Source organism: Chamaea fasciata, unplaced genomic scaffold, assembly GCF_029207755.1.
Source record: "Chamaea fasciata isolate MVZ Bird 193981 ecotype frontalis unplaced genomic scaffold, bChaFas1.0.hap1 SCAF_10, whole genome shotgun sequence".
Lineage (NCBI taxonomy): Eukaryota > Metazoa > Chordata > Aves > Passeriformes > Sylviidae > Chamaea > Chamaea fasciata.
Genome location: NW_027094095.1, coordinates 22,977,670 through 22,990,548, shown reverse-complemented (window position 1 = coordinate 22,990,548; position 12,879 = coordinate 22,977,670). Strand labels below are relative to the sequence as shown.

The 12,879-nt window shown below is 59.9% G+C and overlaps 2 protein-coding genes across 2 annotated transcripts in view; one reads left to right on the top strand and one right to left on the bottom strand.

The window, feature by feature from the left end:
- Positions 1-5,315, top strand: part of PTCH2 (patched 2) — a 21,307-nt gene extending 15,992 nt beyond the window's left edge. Inside the window, exons 16-24 of the mRNA XM_066191952.1 lie at positions 177-319; positions 407-587; positions 1,054-1,337; positions 1,864-2,001; positions 2,127-2,269; positions 2,534-2,633; positions 3,025-3,270; positions 3,421-3,825; positions 3,929-5,315. Of these exons, the coding sequence (XP_066048049.1) occupies positions 177-319; positions 407-587; positions 1,054-1,337; positions 1,864-2,001; positions 2,127-2,269; positions 2,534-2,633; positions 3,025-3,270; positions 3,421-3,825 (1,640 nt within the window). The 3' untranslated portion in view covers positions 3,929-5,315. The remainder of the gene's footprint in view (positions 1-176; positions 320-406; positions 588-1,053; positions 1,338-1,863; positions 2,002-2,126; positions 2,270-2,533; positions 2,634-3,024; positions 3,271-3,420; positions 3,826-3,928) is intronic.
- BTBD19 (BTB domain containing 19) lies at positions 5,224-12,879 on the bottom strand. Its single transcript, XM_066192711.1, is given in 11 exon segments — positions 5,224-6,156; positions 6,283-6,408; positions 6,602-6,733; positions 7,053-7,121; positions 8,413-8,472; positions 9,983-10,036; positions 10,449-10,686; positions 12,641-12,750; positions 12,753-12,784; positions 12,787-12,841; positions 12,844-12,879. Coding segments are annotated over 11 exon segments (1,047 nt in total). The 3' UTR covers positions 5,224-6,021.

Genomic DNA, 12,879 nt, shown 5'->3' with positions numbered 1-12,879 from the left:
CCTTCCCGTGTGTGCGGTACCCTGGGGAGGGTGGTCCCAAGGTGTCCAGCACTAGAAGCTAAGCCTTGGGGTTTCTATGTGCCCATCCCTCTGGCACCACATTCCCTGGGTCACACGGGGTGCTGTGTAGGGTGGTGTGTCCCCAGGGATTCTTACCCCCCATTCTGTATCCCCAGGGCTCCAGGCCACCTTTGACAGGGACTGGCAGGCCGGACGTATCACCCATGACAGCTACCGCAATGGCTCTGAGGATGGGGCACTGGCATACAAGCTCCTCATCCAGACTGGCAACAAGAAAGAGCCCTTCAACTTCAATCAGGTGAGTGGTGACAGGGCTGGACCAACTGGGCTGGGGATGTCTCTGCCCCAGCTGCCTGCTCATGCCCGCTCCTGGTCTCTCCTGTAGCTGACCACACGGCGACTGGTGGATGAGAATGGCATCATCCCCCCTGACACCTTCTACATCTGCCTGACGGTGTGGGCCAGCAACGACCCCCTGGGCTTTGCTGCCTCCCAGGCCAACTTCTACCCCCCGCCCCCCGAGTGGATTCATGACAAGTACGACACCACGGGCGAGAACCTGCGAAGTGAGTGAGAGTGGTGGGCTCACCAGGGCACCCCCCACCCCCGGCATGCTCCTGCCGAGTACCCTACTCCCCACACCTTTTTGTCCTGAAGGGTAACTTCACACATCCCTTAGGCCATCTGGTAAACTGCCTTGCTTCCCCGTGCTTAACCCTTGTCCTCCTGCACTCCACACCCTGAGCATCTCACTGTGCATGCCCTGTGCCCTTAGCAACACATGCCTGCTCCAGCCCATGAGCACCTCACTGCAGAGTAACTCACTAATGCACAAAAATCCTACAGGCAGAGAAATGCCCTGCCCTCGTCCTTGACCCCAGTCTATTCCCTACACACTCCCCAGACCTGTGGTACCCAGCCAGGCATCAGGCTGCCCCGGCTACACTCAGGCTGGTGTGACTGTGGTGCTCTCGTGCTGCCTCTACACCCATACTGCCCATACCCTCATACTGCCCGTGATCTCCTCACCAGTCCCAGCAGCCCAGCCATTGGAGTTCGCCCAGTTCCCTTTCTACCTGAGCGGGCTGCGCCGCACATCCGACTTCGTGGAGGCGATTGAGAGCGTACGGGCCATCTGCCGGGAGGCTGCCCAGCGCCACGGCGTGCTGAGCTACCCCAGTGGCTACCCCTTCCTCTTCTGGGAGCAGTACATCGGCCTGCGGCACTGGTTCCTGCTGGCCATCAGCATCCTGCTGGCCTGCACCTTCCTCGTCTGCGCCTTGCTGCTGCTCAACCCCTGGACCGCCGGCATCATCGTGAGTACGCACCCTGATGCATGGGGATGGGGATGGTGCTGGTGGGTGAGGTCGGGGGCATCCAGCCTTTCTCCCATCCAGCTGAGAGGCCCTGGGTACCTGCTTCATAGGAATTGGGTGATGGAGTAGCCAGGGGCACCCTGAGGGGAAGGGATGCCCATATGAGGGCAGCAGTAGGTGGGGGACTCCTGTATGGATGGATCAGTTATATCATTGATCAAGAGAACAGGGGGCCCTGCATACATCCATGCAGAAGATTGTAATGGAAACACCCATATGGAAGTGGCAGTTGGTGGGGGACCCTCATGGAGGGATCAGGAGGGAATGTGTGTAGTGGGCAGGTGTTTGAAGACATCCGTGCAGAGCAGGGTGAGGGCTACCCCCAGGAGATGGGACAGAGGGACACCCCAAATAGAGGGAAAAGGGTTGGTGAGGTGAGGCTGCCCCAAATGGAGTAGGACCAGCCTTGCCAGGGAGAGGGGACAGCCAGTCAAAGCCATCCCTCACTGACCCCACCACCCTCCAGGTCTCTATCCTGGCCATGATGGCTGTGGAATTGTTTGGCATCATGGGGCTGATGGGCATCAAGCTGAGCGCTATCCCTGTGGTCATCCTCATTGCCTCGGTGGGCATTGGTGTGGAGTTTACTGTCCACGTAGCCCTGGTGAGTACAGGCTGATCCCAGTTCCCATTCTCTGGCACTCTCACCCCCTTGGCCATGTGCCATGGTGTGGCCCATCATGGGTGGCACACGGGGACAGCCCCACATGACATTCCCATCCCACTCAGGGCTTCCTGACAGCTGCGGGGAGCAGGAACGTGCGCTCAGCCGCAGCACTGGAGCACACCTTTGCCCCTGTGATGGATGGTGCTGTCTCCACCCTCCTGGGTGTCCTCATGCTGGCTGGCTCTGAGTTTGATTTCATCATGAGGTGAGCACTAAAGAAGCGTAAACCAGCGACTTGCTGCCCTACAAGAGCTTTGGCAGTGGGGACTGGTGGGTGCGGCAGCCCCCCTGTCTGGCAGTGAGGATGTGGGACAGCTGGTGAGAATATCTTGGTGGGGACTGCCATTCCATCTTAGAGGCTGGGGAGACATGGCAGGGCCAGGGGGTGTGGCATGGGAAGCCATGTTTGGGATGGGACAGGTTCATGATGGCTGTGCCTGCTTACTCCATGTGCCTATGGCCCCCTCAGGTATTTCTTTGCGGTGCTGACCATCCTGACGCTGCTGGGGCTGCTCAATGGGCTGGTGCTGCTGCCTGTGCTGCTCTCTGTCATTGGGCCACCCCCTGAGGTACAAGACCCCTCCATCCCACCTCTCCCTCATCCTCCCCAGCCCTGTACCCACGTCTCTCCATTCCCCCTCTCCCTGCCCACCTTTCACCCTTTACCCATCTTTGCCAGTCCCAACCTCATCTCAAACCCACCTCAATCCATCCCTTGCTCTGTACCATCCTTCTTTTACTTTGTCCTTTCTCTGATCCGTATCCTACTTGCCCCATACCTCCCTGACCTTGTTCCTGCTTCATTCCATGCTCAACTTCCGCCATCCCTCCCTGACCCATTTGATCTCATCCCTGCTTTACCTGGCATCACCCACATCCCCATCCTCGCATCAACCCATGCCCCCTTACATCTCCATACTCCTTTGTCCCTGGCCCCTCTGATCTGTCTTCTCTCCCCAGGCATCCCTGGTGGATAATGGCCCCTGCCTACCCCCACCAGAGTCGGTACCCCCATGTCTGGGCCCTGGGGGAGTGTACGTCCGGCGTGCTCCAGCCTGGCCTGCCACCTTCCCTGAGCCCTCTGACACGGAGCACTACACGGAGAGCGTGGTGCCAGGCAGCCCACGGGGACCCTTCATTGTGCCCCCTGCCCCAGCACACATCCTACTGGAGGCTGGCAAGGACCCCAGCTTCCCCCGCATCACTGTGAGTGTCTCTGCCCATTGTGGCATCGCCAACTCCCCTGCATGCCCAGGGAGAGGGTCATGGATAGAGCTGGGGGATGGGGGCTGGTGCTGTTGCCAGGCGGATGCTCAATATCACTGGGGACCCTCATGCTTCATGCTCCCCCTCCAGGTGCTGAAGCCCTACAAGGACAGTCTGGAGGTTCCGGGGAAGAAAGAGGCTTCTGGCCCTCAGCCTGCAGCCCCTTTGCCCTTCGGGGAGCCGTGCACCACACTGCCCCGAGAGCACCCGCAGCCCGGCCCACCGGGCACCCGGCCAGCTCCCCCCACAGCCCTGCCCACCTACAGCACCCACCTGCAGGGTCCTGCCGGCAGCTACACCACCGTCACGGCCACAGCGTCAGTGACAGTGGCCCTGCACCCCACACTGCCTGGCTCCTACCCCAACTTCAGCCCTGAGGGCTTCACCAGCAGTGAGCGGGACTGCCTGGATGAGCCCAGCACCAGCTGCACCGCTGTGCCCGACACCTTTGAGATGCAGAACATGGGACACCACGGGGCAGGTGCCCGGCGCTAGGTGAGCTTGGGGACACCCTACCAAGGGCTGCTCTGTGGTAGCATGGGGGTGCAAGGTAGGTGTGGAGGGACCCAAGTGACCCCCCAAATCTCTGTTCCTGCAGATTGCTGGTTCCTGGGCAGAGCATCTCCCCAGCACCCGGTGGGCACAGGAGGGTGCAGAGCGGGGTCACCCGTCTCATGCTGCTAATCGCCGGAGCAGTCTTGGCCGAGGAGGACCGGCCCCCCTGCATGGGGGCTTGGTAGGGCAGGCTGGCACTTCTATGCAAGCTGTGTGCAGGCCACGCTGCGCCCGCGTGTCCCTCACCTGAGGCTGTACCGTTGGTACCGTGTCCCATCACCCAGGGCTTGGGGTTATCCTGCCCTGGGCTTGTTGCCCCCCAGAAATGGAAGCACTAACTCCCCCCTCTGTTTCTGGAGCTGCTGGCAAGGTGGACTCGGTGCCATGCCAGCTCCCCCTCTGTGGGGTCACTGCCTGCTCCTCATCACCTCCTCCTGGGACCACCCATCCCAGGCCATGAGCTGGGGTACCCCAACAGGGTGCCCTGATGCCCCCTGTCCTGATAAGGGGGCAGCCCCAGAGCCAGCTATGCCCTGGCATGCCATGGGCAAGGCCTAGGGTGGGTACCCCCACCTTTATTTATTGCAAAGGGAAACTATCTATAGAGAGATATATATTTTTAAGCTTATTTTAAAAGATTTATTTCTCAGCCTACAGCCTCGCCTGGCTGCCCAGGGTTCAGGCAGGGAGCGGGCAGACCCTTTGCCCAGTGTAGGGCTGCCCACTGGAGGCAGCAGGAGCCTGGGGGCACAGACCTGGTTCATGCCCCCACTCCACGGGCAGCTCACCCCTTCCAACATGCTAGCCTGTGCCTCAGTTTCCCCAGTGGCAAGGATGGGAAGGCTGGAGATCATGGATGTGCCACAGTGGAGAAAGGGAGGCTGTTGCTCCCCAGCACACAGGCGGGGTTTTGGAAGGGGGAGATCCTTGGAGTGGTCCTTGCTGTGCCAAGCTCCTGAGCTGTCCCATGGTCACAGCCCCGTGTCACACTTGTGCTCTGCCCAGGGGATGGCACAGGCTGTGCGTACAGGACAGTGCACACTAACGTGGGCTCCCATGGTGCCACCAGGCACATCTTGCTGGGAAAACGTATTTCTTACCATGTCCCCATGCAACGGGGCTGTCCCTTCAGCCAGCCCCTGTCCCTGTCCCCATCCCAGGCACCGTCCGCGCCGTTACCCAGCACTTTAACTCCAGCGGTGTTTGCCGTGCCTGCGGCCCCAGGCCCCCTGGCCCTGACACTGCCGCTGAGCAGGGGTGGCCTTGGGGACCCTGTTCCCGTGCCAGGCGTGGGCACGGCGGGCAGCCCCCCCCATCAACACGCCATCTAAGTTATTTATATCAAAGAGAGCAAAGGTTTATTTTTGTAGTTTGTACAGGCGGTAGTGGGGACCGAAGGTTTATTTTTAAAGAGTAAATATATATATTATATATAAATTACCTGCTGTGTCCGGCCCTTTCTCCTGGGGAACACAGCTGGAGGGGGGTTATGTGTGCTTGAGACAGACCCAGCTGTGTGCACACACGCAGTGGGGGGTGCAAGGGGGGCTTCACACTGTGTGTGTGGCACATGGGGGGCTGGCAGCCTGTCCTGCGTGTGTGTGGCCTGCTGGCAGGGCTTGGCGGGGTTTGGGGGCTGGGAGCCTGTCGGTGCAGCGGTGCGTGCAAAGATGCCCGTGTGTCCCCTCCCACCTGCACCCCCTCCAAGCCCCGCGGTGCCCGTGCTGCTGCCGTGGAGGGTTCCGTGCCCCTGGCCGGGCAGGTGCAGACGCTCTCTCCCGCTGCAGCACGGCCCCGCTGCCGTCGGAGGGCAGCACGGTCCTGGGGAAGGGGGAGCTCATCTTGGGTCCCTATCCCGCAGGGATCTCTGCAGCCCCACCACCCTTGGGTCACTGGCCTGGGCAGCCTGCAGTGTCCTTGCACTCATCGCATAGCCCAGCTCTACCCTACCCCCAGCCCCTGCATCACTTCTGGGGGTGACACAGGCATACTGCTCTGGCCCTGACGCTGTGACATTGGACAAAGTGATACTCTGCCTTATCAATGCTCTTGGCCAAGGCAGCATCAGTGCCAAGCCCCACACCCTGCCCTGCTGCAGAGTCCTAGCTGGGCTGGACAAAACTTGTTGCCCAAGCCCTACTTGGCGTGTGGCTCGAGGTGGCGGTGATGGTCGCGGGGCCGTGTGCCCCGGCGGGGACGGCAGAGGCGGGAGGGAACCCCACTGCCCTTCCTCAGTGCGTGGGCACGCCAGGCTGCCGCGATGTGCTCCACCTGTGGGGATGGGGAGAGGGATGGGGACATCAGCACTGCCACACTCTGGTCCTCCTCAGCCCATCCTGCAGCATCCTCCAGCGCTGGAGGTCAGTCAGGAGGCTCTTAGAACAGGCGGCAGCTTACCGGGATGAGGAGGTCCTGCTGGTTGTAGCTCTCCAGTGTCACCAGTTCGCTGGGTGCCAGCAGGGGCAGACGCAGCTCCCTCACGGGCAGGGCAGCCACCTCTGGCACTGGACGTTCCAGGACAGCCTGTCAGACATCAAGATGTGAAGGATGAGGCTGGTGATGTCCTGGGCACCAGGGAGGCAGGGGCCTAGGGGGAGTGACACAGCTTCTGCGTGCACCACAGAGCCCTGGGCTCAGGGATAGGGTGCCTACATTCCCAGCCTGGGCTGGTGGGGGCCCAGGCACCCCTGGGTGGTCACTGCTGCGTGACACTCACCGAGCTGACATGTGCCCACTCCCGCACAGCTTGTACCAGGTCCAGCTCATCCATGGCCAGACGGTCACTGCGCAGCACCCGTGCCAGCACCACGTCGGAGAGCTCACGGAAGCCCTGTGTCCGCACCACTGCCTGCCAGCAGACCACAACACCCGGTGCTGGAACCAGGACCCCACACAATCACCACTCCCATCCATCAGACACATCCTGGTGCCATCCCTGCCAGGCACTCCAGCATCCCCCAACCCAAACTCCATTCCCCTGGCACTCCAGTAGCCAGCCTGCCTCTGCCAGGCATCCAGCACCTTCTCTCCAAATACCATTTGATCCTCTCCCAGCCTCCTGTCCTGAGGCGCCCCGCTCCCTTGCTTCATGCAATGTTCTCTGTGCCACGTGCCCCCCATACCCTGGGGTACCCCACACCATGCTCCCTCGTCACCTGCCACCGTACCGCGGTGCAGCCCTCGATGAAGGCCAGGCAGTGCTGCTGGAGGTCCACCTGCCCATAGGTCACTGCAGCCTGTGAGACAACACAGACACCTGAAAGGGGGTCCAGGGCATGAGGAACTCCCTGCCAAAGCCCTACAAAAACATGGGCACTCTCAGGGACACAGGTGAAGCAGACATCCCTCTGGGTTGGGTACCACAGTGAGAGTGTGGGGAGGAAGGGGCACAGAAAAGGAAGGGTCCTTTTCTGGCCTGCCCAAAAGCAAATGTTTTGGTGGCTCTAATGCCCACAGTGGTCACCCAGCCCCACTCTTGGACAGGACATGTGATTTTCCACCTCTGCTCAGGCAGGTCACCGAGCCCACAGTGGGGGGAGAGGCCCTGATGCTGTTCTCACAAGGTCACACTGCAGGCACATGAAACCACCAGTGCCCAGAGTGCTCCTTGTGTGAGCACAGGATCAGCTTAGAGCTTCCCACAAGCACCCCACACCTCTGGTGCCAGCCCCAGCCTGACCCATAGCTGCCATCCCCCACTGCATCAGGAAATTGGGCTTGCTCTCACACAAAAAACTCCCAGCACTGAGAAATGCTTGTCATAGGGCTGGCACTGCCCATCTGGTTACCAGGAGGGGATGACCCCATCCCCCCACAGCAGCCCCTGTGTGTGGGGTACTCAGGACCAGCAGAGGCAGGGTGAACATCACCTCCCCCTCCACCACAGCAGGGGACCAGTGCTGACGTAAGTGGGGAGGGCAGAAGAGCTATTTTCTTCAGGTTTGTTTTGTTCTGGGGTTTTGGGGTTTCTTGTTTTGTTTCCTCTGGGCCAGTTTTAGCTCTGTTTATGTGGCAGTGGTCTGGCATCACATCTGGCTGGGGCTCTGTGTTCTGGGGCAGGCACCTCACCCCAAGATTGTTTCAGCTTGTGGGACATGAAACAAATCCCCCTTGTCTGGGGAGCAGCTTTGGTCCCACCAAGTAGCATGGCCAGGGCCATCTGGACCTTCCCAAGGCTATTTTTAGGTGCCTCCATTCTCAGCAGGGGTTTTGGGACTGACTCCCCAAAACCCAGTGCCTCCCAGTTTCATGCAGATGATGACAAAGCCCTGGCACTGTGGAGTTCTGGCCAGCCCTGCTCAGGGGAGTGTCAAGACACTTCTCTGCCAGGCTCTGGTGGCCCCACTGTCCTTTGCAGCCCTGGTACAATCCAGTGGTCTGGTAGCTGGCAGGGCAGCTGCTGGGCCAGGGGTGAGTGGGAAATCCTGCCCCCCTGTTCAGCAGAAACAGAAGGGTCAAACCTGGTCCTGCCCCAAAATTGTACAGGTTATTTTTAACCCTTTGTGACTCTACTGGTGTCACTCTTACCTGCAGGGCCTCACAGACCTGCTCCACACTCAGTGTGTCCTTGATGAACTTGACACAGAGCTGGAAGGCAGACAGGGAGAGGGTGAGCAGAGGGGGGGACACAACCCTGCCATCCCCCCACACAACTCTCAGTATCCTCTGAGCTCCCAGCACATGGAATGTGGGGCAGAGGCACCTCCAGCCCCCCAGGATTTCATAAGCAATGGCCTGTGGGATGAGGTCTTGCAGTGTGGATGTGGGCAGCCAGCTTGGCCACTGATGGAGCCAGGGACCAAGACTGATGTGACCAAACACAGCCAATCTGATAGCCCAAGGTGGGTCTCCTAATCCTGTCTACAGATGCCATCCATGTTCTGCCATAGGGCACAATCCTGGTGCCAATTGCAGTGCACTGGGTGACCTCAGCTTTGCCCCAGCCCTGCCCACCAGCTGTGCTCTGGCTGTGACTCCTGGGGGAGCAGCATCTCCAGCTGCATCCCATACATGGATGATGCAGGTGGGATGCAGCCAGACCAGCATGCTTATCAGTGAGTGGGACCTCTCTCCTGCCTATCTCAGCTGCCTAACAGAGTCCCTGGGAAACCCAAGGGGATGTGACATGCAGGGAGGAGCTGTCAGCTGGGGCAGAAGGGCCCTGAGTCATTGGCAGAAGGGATATGAGGTCACCCTGCAGCTGGGCACACTGACATGGTTTCACCAGCTGTCCTTGGTCAGCCCCCTTCCTTCCCATCCCTCCTCTATGCAGGTCATCCCCCTCAGGATGCATTTGCTGGGTGGTGAGGTGTGATAGGAGCACCAGGTCCCCCTTTTCTGCTCCACCCCTTAAATCCCTTCCCTGCCCAGACAGCTGTTTGATAGCTCTGTGCCCCATCTGGGCTTTGGCTGAGCTTGTTCCCACAGGTCCTATCCCACCACCCTGGCAGGCAGGAGCCCATGATTCCTCAGCTCCTGAGTTACTTTCCCGGCATGAAGGGGAGGGAGGAGAAGTCTGGGTGTGAGATGTCAGGTCACGCATTCAGCCAGGCTGTAATTCAGGAATCAGGCTGATGACGTGGCCTGGCCGCCCTCCCCAACATCGGGCTGCTTCAGCTCCCTGCCCCCTCCTTGTTCAGCTCCCACCCTTCCTCTTTGCTCCCTGCTGCCTTCCCACGTGAAGCAGCATTGCCTTGGCAGCACCACAGCTGGGGTGCTGACTGCTCCCAAGGGTTTGGGCTCTCTTAAACTGCATCATCCTGTCAGATGACCAGACAGCACGAGTGGGCGAAGGCACAGGGGCTTTCCTTCTGACCTTTGCTGTGCAGGAGATGTGAAACTCCATGTCTTTCCCCGTGGTTTCTCGGGACTCCCCTGTGGGATTCCCAGCTGCTGCTGCAGTCAAGGGAGATCCCTCAAGGGGGATCCCACTGGAGAGACCTTCCAGGATCAAGCAACAGGGCCAAGCCTGTGTGATGCACCACGGTGCTTTCCTCAGAGGCACCTCCAGCTACCAGCCATGCAGGGACCACTCTGGGGTGCTGCCCAGCCTGGGAACACTCAGGGATCAGTGCCCCCAGCCTAAACAGTGCTGTACCTTGCACAGGTCCTGCAAGCCATACTCCACCGATGAGGTCAGCACCTCCAGTGCCTGCAGACAAGATGGACCTTGTGATCGTCAGCATGCGGGGCCACGGATGGGCACAGCACCCCAGGGTAAAGGGCAGGTATGCTCCTGCCTCTGTGGGAACTCCGGAGTGGGGCACGGGAGATAAGGCTGCTGCATGGAGAAAAATTTAGGTCTCCTGCTGTGGTGTCCCGATTCTCACCATGCAGGGTATGCACAGCTAGAGGTCCCAAGGCTGGGACAAGGTGCTCTGGACACCCCACTGTGCTGGGTTGAGACCTCACACATTAATTACACTGTTAGCCAGCCAGAGAGCATCACACAGACCATCTCCTCCAACTTTGGCACACTAAGAATTGCAAAGAACCCCCTTCCCATGCATCCCCTTCTTGTCCCTCCCACATCCATGGTCCCCACCAGTCCCATCCCCACTCACTATGTTGCTGTTGAGGGTGACACTGTTGGTGTAGAGGAACTCAATAACGGCCAGGAAGACCTCAGGCTGCACGTTGCCCAGGATGAAGGGCCCCTGGGGTGGGACACTGCTGAAGGAGTCCTGGCTGCCCACTGGTGCCTGGCTGAGCATCCCACGGAATGCCTGACAGCGGCATGCCAGCACACAGCGGTGTGCAAACACCTTCTGCTGCTCCTGGCCCACCACGAACATCACATCGCTGCGGGGGAGAGGCGACCATGAGGGACACGGTGTCTGGAAAGCAAGGGCACAGCCTTCCCTGGGATGGAACAGGGCACACAGGGAGGGACCTACTGGGCGCCTGGCACAGCAGGGCAGAACCCTTTAATTTTAACCCAGAGATTTGTCCCTGTTGGACCTTGTTGGTGGCTCTTTCCAGCCATTTGAATGCAGCAGGCGAGGTGAGCACGACAGGTCATCTGGAAAGCACTGAGAGCCCTGTGTGCTGGCACTGAACAGGGCAGAGAAAGGCCAAGGACAGCTGGAGAAAGTCACCCTTCCTTTTGGCATAGCAGAGCCAAGGAAAGTGTTGCTGTCACTGGGATCAGCCTCCTTGACTCATGGGAACTGACTCATGTCTCAGGGATGTGAAGCCTCTGGCATAGCTGCCAGCAGGACTGGCACTGGCTCAAAAGGGCAGCTTGTTGCATGCACTAGAATACAGGGACCATCCTGTTGCCCTGATCCCCTATAGTAACCCTCCCCTCCCCAAAATGTTTCCCCAGCTCCGTGGCCCCAGAAAAGAGAGGCAAGATCAGGGGAAAGGAAACAGACACAGAGTCTCCAGCCTGCGCACACCTGTGGCTATGGCCCATCTATCTCCTTGTCCCTTCCTCCATCCCAGCAGGCCAATGAGCAGAAGACATGCCACCCAAACTCTGACTGCCATAAGGACATGCACAAATCCATGGCCTGACCCTCAGAGTGTCCTACAGGGAAGTGTATGTGCCCAGCAGAAGGAAGGACGCCTGGGTCATCCCAAGTGTCTATCAGGAGACACACAACTGGGGCAGGATGGATGGTGTGAGCAGAGCCCAACGGGTCCTCCATGACTGCTCCTGCAAGGGGGATCATGACAAACTGATCTGTGATGGAGGCCCACAGGACAAGAGGGGCAAGCAGAATGGAGGATGTAGGCCGTGAGATGTGGGATGCCAGCTGCGATTATGGCATGCAGGGTCTGTGATCCAGGACACAGGCTGCAGGATGTGGGATGCAGAACAAAGGCTTCAGAGTTCAGGTGGTGAGGTACAGGCTACAGGAGAAAGGATGCAGGATGTGGGATGAAGTAGATGGATGCAGAGCACAGATTTCAGGTTGCAAGATGCAGATTGCAGGATGCTGGATAAGGGGTGTGGGTTGAAAGACTTGAGCAGCAGGACATAGGCTGAGAATGACCAGGCACTGTCAGCCACTCCTCTACTGCCTAGTGCTGTGGCTGGGGAGTTTTCACTGGAATTTCTCTTCTGGGTGGCCAAAAATTTCAGCAGGAATGGGGATTTCCTTAGATAGCTCTGGTGTTCCTTAGATAGGCTGGCCAGCCCTCAGCAGGAAGTGATGAGGAGGACCACAGGCAGGCAGGATATACCATGTGGGTGAGGGAAGCCAAGACAGTACCTCCATCACTGCTCCCTGCTCTGGCAAGAGGTGGCAGGAATGCCAAACCCTGTGAGGAGGGATGCTAGGCTGTAGCATGCCCTCCAGAGAGGCTGGAGTAAAACACCAGTAAAGCCAGGTGGGAGAGGAACTGAGCAGGGAGGAAGCTGTGCCTGGGGAGCTCAGTGTACCCCCATTCCTGGCAAGGGCAAGAGCCCCAGCACAGGATTTATCCTGGGATACTGCCTTGCCCTGTTGGCACCATGCCTGGGGACAGAGAGGGTTTGGGCACACCCAGGAACCTTCCCTCCCCCTGAGAGGTGATGGCTGTCCACGGTGGGCTGCCCCCGGACAGCCCTGGAGTGCTGCTGCCGTGCGGGTGTGTGGGGAGCGCCGCTCAAGCCGCCTGGGCCCCGCCAGCTGCCCGGGGCTGCCCGAACTGCCTGCGGGCCCCGATCGCCCCAGCAGGGAGAGTTCGGGGCTGCGGAAAACAGCACGGAGGAGCCGCCGGGGGCTTCGGCGTGACTGGGGAGAGGCGGCAGGCCCCGGGCCCTCACCTGAACTGGGGGTTGTTGACCAGGGTGCGCAGGGCAGCGGTGAAGGCGGCCACGTCGCCCTGCAGCCGCGCCGAGCAGAGTCCGGCCATGGGCTGCCTCAGCGAGCGCGGCGGCGGAAGGAGGCGCAGGCGGGCGGGAGGAGGATGGCGGGAGGGAATCGGGAGCCTGTCGGGAGGCCGGCCAGCCCGGGGAGGCCGCGGGGGGGAAGCTAGCACGCTGCGTCGGACGGCACGGCCCAT